The sequence below is a fragment of the Ammodytes marinus genome (assembly GCF_949987685.1).
Source record: "Ammodytes marinus genome assembly, chromosome: 3".
In the NCBI taxonomy this organism is placed as follows: Eukaryota; Metazoa; Chordata; class Actinopteri; order Uranoscopiformes; family Ammodytidae; genus Ammodytes; species Ammodytes marinus.
Window position 1 is genome coordinate 18,732,992 of NC_137232.1, and position 6,215 is coordinate 18,739,206.

The 6,215-nt window shown below is 39.1% G+C and overlaps 1 protein-coding gene across 1 annotated transcript in view; it reads right to left on the bottom strand.

Annotated features, from left to right (window-relative positions):
- Positions 1-3,034, bottom strand: part of slc13a5b (solute carrier family 13 member 5b) — a gene marked incomplete at both ends in the record, with an annotated part of 18,525 nt that extends 15,491 nt beyond the window's left edge. Inside the window, 5 exons of the mRNA XM_080024778.1 lie at positions 3-183; positions 334-560; positions 839-975; positions 1,077-1,205; positions 2,936-3,034. Coding sequence (XP_079880904.1) covers positions 3-183; positions 334-560; positions 839-975; positions 1,077-1,205; positions 2,936-3,034 — 773 coding nt within the window. The remainder of the gene's footprint in view (positions 1-2; positions 184-333; positions 561-838; positions 976-1,076; positions 1,206-2,935) is intronic.
- Positions 3,035-6,215: the final 3,181 nt, after the last annotated feature.

The following is a 6,215-nucleotide window of genomic DNA, read 5'->3' on the forward strand; positions in this document are numbered from 1 at the left end:
ACGAGTTCATCTGGCCCTTTAACACCAGATTGGGACCGGTTCCCGTCAGTGTGGCGGTGCCTCCGATGCTGGCAGCATAACAAATACACAGAGTCATCCCTTTACACATCTTCCGCTTTTCTGCTGCCTCCTTTTGCCTGATAGAGTCCCCTGCTACGTCTAAGAAAGTCACCACCACCGGGCCTTCAAACAAAAAGCAAGGAATAAAAAGAGGTATACCAACGACATCGATTTACAAGTGAGAAAGGTCTATGATGCTGTACATTTTCCTAAAAGCTTCTTATTGGCCAAACAGACAGAACTTGTATTTGAAGATGACTCTCTCACAGTCACCTTGTCCCTCATTCTGCTGTTTCTCTGTGGGCAGAGGCTGTTTGCTGTCTGTGTCTGATGTCTGCACCTGCTCCTCAGCAGAGCAGAGAATGGGAGGTATCTCTGGTTCACTGTTGTCTAGCTGCTCCAGCACCGCTTGGACAATGGGCACCATCATGGCCGTGGTTGCCGTGTTACTGATCCACATGGATAAGAAGGCTGTCACACCCATGAAACCCAACATTAAACTGCCAGGGAGATTAAAAACAGAAGAAAATATGAATATACTTTAAGTGTTGTTGGATTGGAACAGTTGAGTGTTTTACAACAATCGATGATAAAAAGAGAGCTTGACAGACTTTTATGATGGCAGTAAAAAAACAACTGTGTAGTCGTTTTGTTATCTATGTCCGGTGTTTTTTAATCATCACAGATGATAAGATATGTGTCTGAGATGTAAATCTTAAAGATGAAAAGCCGAACATATAATCTGCTCTAAAGACGTTTGCATAATACAGCCACTCACAGCGCTGGACGCACTCCGACCAAGAGCAGCACCCTCAAGGCGATGCGCTTGTGCAGGTTCCAGTTCTCCACGGCCACTGCAACCATCAGTCCCCCCACAAACAACAGGTTTGTGTCCTTAAGGTACTGCATACACACCTGAGACAGCAGAGTCACAAACAGTAAGGTGTGTGTGAACAGATATATTTCCTTTGCACAGCAGCAAATTCTACTCACATCACTGCAGTAGTTTTACTTACGTCTTTGGATTGCATGATTCCAAACAAGGGGAAAAGGAGGGCCGGGAGCAACGCTGTCACAGCCAGTGGTAGGACCTCTGTGCACCAGTAAACCGCCATCAGGACTATCACGTAGGCACATTCTGCCTCCTGCAAGAGGATATGTTAGACACATACTGCAAAATGAAAACACAAACCCAAATACCCTGCTTTAGAGTTTCCTATCTTGAAAGTTGCCTTCATGTCTAAAAACACCACATGGCATCAATATGTATTACATCATTTTAAGGGTGTTGCTAGTGTAATGGCAAATATTGCATATATATCTGGGCTCAAATGTTAGAATGCTTATATCTGCAATAAGAAACATTGTTTTTTATCTTGTATAGACTTATAAGTGTAATGAGATATATTGCATGTTGTTTAATTGTAAACTGAAATGTAGATTCCTCAAATGTTTATCCAACAAACCACTCAGGCAGGTGACAGGTCACACCTCTTCTATTGTCTTATGCTCAGAACTCCCCCTGCTGTATCTTCAAACTGTCCCCCCCACTGCCCCTCCTCACATGACTGACTAATTGAGAGCATTGCATTTTTTTTATGGTGTACTGAAGCCATTGTTGTTGCCAGGATAAGACACCCGAGCCCTGTACTGTTCCTGTTCATTCTTCTCAGAAAGCCATTGCGGGGCTTCCTGGATCGGATGGACCTCCATGTTCTTACAGGATCCAAGAACATGAAGCCTCTGTTGTTTGATTAAATACTCTTTGCTTGATTATTACAGCCTTATGATCTCATTTTCTCACTACATTTCAGTTTAGTATTAAACAACATGCAATATATCTCATTACACTTATAAGTCTATACAAGATAAATACAATGTTTCTTATTGCAGATATAAGCATTCTAACATTTGAGTCTGTATATATATCATATGCAATATTTACCATTACACTATGATGGTTCAAAGGGTAAAGATAAGCGTCCTTTTTTCTAATTGTTTCTTGTCACCTGCTTGCACATGTTTGCCTTGATCATACAGTAATTATTTTATAAACACCAGTCAAGTTATCATTACACATTTCATGTTTGTTGTTTTTTGCCCTACATGCTAATCAAGAATTAATTTTTTTAATTAATTTGTTCCTTTAAAAAGAGAGCTTTGGTTGCTTTTAGACAGATAGCCTACTTTTGAAAACTATTTAGTTTTTGCAAGCAAGCAAATATTTCTCATGTTTTGAGTCCCCATACTCTGCTTTCCCTCCTCCACCCCATGTCCTTGTTCATAGCTGCTTTGCATTGCTGTCTCTGTCTATCATAACATGCTTGCAATCAGTGTGCAGGTCTTTATGTCACATGTAGCAGTAATAACGTGTTCCCACACTGGACATGACCCTTCATGTTAACAACCAGGAGTTAAAATAACACGACTTTAGTGGCCTCCAGCCTCAGGCAAAACTGGACAGTTCTCATGCATTTTTCTCCAAGTGCGCAGCGTAATTTCTGAGCCGCATCAACAGGTGCCCGAGTGAATTTATGCGAATCAGACATCCAAACTGCATTTTTACGCAAAATGATCCGTGGCGCGCTACAATTGCGCACGAACTTAGTTTATTTGTGTGGTAAAACGGCATGCACGACGAGTTAAATGTTTACCTAATTAAAATGACAAACAACTTAATACAAAAACATATTTGTTGAGTATATCCTATCTTGCTAAATAGTAGCCTAAACAAATAAAGATCCAGCAAGGCAATACATAAGAAACGCACCAAGAGTTGCAGAATGTCGTCGCTTTTTAACAGTTAGCCTAAAGATGCAACCTTAACAAGTTTATTCTTAATTAATCTATTTGTTCGTCAACATCAGTTACATACCGGTGTCCCGATCACTAAAGGCAGTGGAAGAAGGAGAAATGGAGTTGAGAAGAGGATAAGCTCATTCTTAACAGAGCGGAGATATTTGAAGAAGCCCATCCTGAAGGGAAACGGAGAAAAGAAGGCTTTTGCACCATGGATCGCGCTTTTGAGGCGCAGGGGGAGGAGGAGGGGGGAGAGTCTCACTGCAAATAAAGGACGAGAGAGGGGGAGAGAAAGAAAGGAAGACGAATCACAACTAGAAATGCATTTCCTGCTGAAAATGCGTGTGAATGCTGAAACAGCTTACGCTAAACTGGATAGCTGAGTATGAAGAATTAAAAAGTTTAAAAAGGTTTATTTAGTAGGAAAGTGGTTGAAAAGTTGAATATATAGAGGTTTGGATAATATTTTTTGCTGAAATTATGAATAAGTTGAAAGACATGGATAAAAAACTTAAAACTGTGAAATAGTAGCCTAATTCAATAGACTTGGAGCTAAATTACATTGATGGCTTGAATGTATATGAATCAGATAAAGGAGTATTAAGATAAAAAAAAGTCTTAAGCATGAACAGTAGTGAATTGTTTAACTCTTATAGGAATTATGTTGAATATTTAAAAATGTCTAGATAAAATTATAATTGAAAGACATTATTTTTTTTAATGTGTGAAATAGGCCTTCAAAAAGCAGAGTGTTTACCCCATTTCAACTTTGTCTCTCCAAACTGTCTAATAAAGCAGAACAAATAAGATTTTCTTTTATTTTTTTATAAAAAAAAGTGAAATTGCCCTAATGGGCAGAGTGAGTCACCAAGGTGAGTGTATGTCTTATTGAGGGTCTGTGATCAGGCAGAAATCCCACCTTTTAGAGGCCTCAGAGAGGTCATTTCATCCAAAAACTTCACCTCAGACCGCTACCTCTAACTAAAAGACCGTGAGTCTAACTGTCAAAATATTTTATTGTTAGAACCAGAAGAATCTGATGAATACACAGTGTGAACATTGTGTCTGTAATGTGAAGAATATGAGAACCAGAGCATTTTAAAAGTGTGGTACAGTCTGCCTTTCTCCAGAAATTTCCTGTCTCAGTTATCAAGGGATTCTTGGCGGCAGTTGGTTGGACACCATTTAGCTTGGAAGCCCAAACCTCCCCTTGTGTAGGTCCGATTGCTTCAGTAGTCACATCTATGCACTGTAAAAAAAAATACTGTAAATTTACAGGATTTTACTGGCTACCTAATTGCATTACTTTCACAGTAATTTCACAGTAATTTCCTGTACATATTTTCACAGTAATTTACAGTAAATAATTCACAGTAATTTACAGTAAATAAATCACAGCAAATTACAAGGAAAATACAACTGCATACAGTATATTCACAGTTACCATGCCCATGGAATTACTGTGATTTAGCAATATATAGCTGTGTTATTACAGTACCTTGCAGTACATAAATTACAATTAATAGCTGTGTTTTTTAGTTTTTACTGTGAAAGTAATGCAATTAGGTAGCGAGTAATTTAGTGTAAATTCACAGTTGTCGTACCCAAATACTGTGATATAGCGATATACTGTAACTTCACAAACATGCATCCAAAGTAAAAGGAAAACAAAGAAAACAGGCAATTTGTTCAATTCAATATTTATTTACACATTAATACATTTAACTTTTTCAAACAAGTTGGAAGTACGATTCGGAGAACCTTATAATCTGTAGAAATAATTACATTTTTAAGCCTAAAAATCTGAACTTGTGTTTTTGTGACGTAAACATTTGATCCAAGTAGTTTTGTTTTCACATTAACTGATACAATATAATTCTGTATGCAAAGTGGTGTAATGTTTCTGTGTGTTTCACAATTTCAAGCACATTTCAAACCTTGAAAACACAACATTTTGAATCAAACTTTATGAGCATGCTTTCAACTATAAATGTACAATAGTTATTCATCCTTCCCACTGAGTAGCAGTTCGGTTTGGCAGGGCACGGTAACCCATAGGTCTGAGTGGCAGAGATCCCAAATCAACCTATGGCAGCTGTCACTGTGACATGTGGTATGCCATTTAATTTCATATGCCACAGGATGTGCTGTGCCCTGCCATTGTAATAATAATTTAAAACTAGAAAATTCACGGACATTTTAAAAGTGCAGGCCCCCCTAAGGTCAAAAAATAAATGAATCATGGCTGACCCCTATGGTCCAAGAGGCTTTATTGTGGTGCACCATGATCTGTACGTGTGTTTCTGAGCTATGGGTCTCACATTTGTGTCGCCCCCTATATGGATTGGGCTTTAAAAGCCTTGGGAGACATGCTACCACACATGTTCTGCCATTTCCAGCAAGTTTCATGATGATAGGACCTATGTTCAATGAGTTATGGCCAATTAGCTGTTAAGCCCAGCCCCTGCGTAAACGTGTTGGTCAATGGCAGCCATATTTTTCAAGATTAGTAGAATAGCTTGCAAAACATGGCCGCCATTGACCAAAAGATTTACGCAGGTGCAGCTGAGCTGTCTCTGCCCCACCCATCCCTTCCTTTGCATAGAATGTTTAGTAGTTGCGTTTTGATTTCATCTAAGGTCGCCTCTGGCCGCGAAAGCGGGGCTGGCGGTCGGCGCCGGGGGGCTTGCACTTTTAAAATGTCTGCAGAATTTTCTAGTTTAAAATTCTTATTCTATCTGCAAAGATTGGCGAATAGGAAATACATCACTGTCATTTCAAAAGCATGAGAGACAACAGAATAAACAGATCGGCCATTATAACAACAACATGGACCAAAGAAATGTAGCCTACACGTCTAACAGCTAGATCTGGCTCGTTAGCACCTTTACATGGTTTATGCTGCACGGAAAGAATATATACAGTCTATGGATCAGAGCCGTAGATAGGCACTGGCCACGGCAGCAACGTAACTAGTGACATCATATTAGTGGGACACAGTGTAGCCAGCTGATTAATTAATTGAAGAGGAAAAACACCACATTTACACTTTTTTCTAAACACAAGACACATTTTACATTGATATCCATTCAAAGTTCAATATTTTCCGTAAGAGTGTGCTCACTGCCTACATGTGGATTAATCAGTCCACGTCCTTTCTTGACTTTGGAGCCCGTCTCTGGGTTGATGCTCAAGAAGCACCTGTGAATGAACCAAGAAAACAACTTTCAGTTTTACATTGATATATATTGCATAATTTCAAGACAGATGGAGTAAACCTTACACCAAAGAAAGAAGTTACGGGCACACTGATAGTATCAACAATTAGGGGCTGCTGTTCATCACAGAGATGAAAG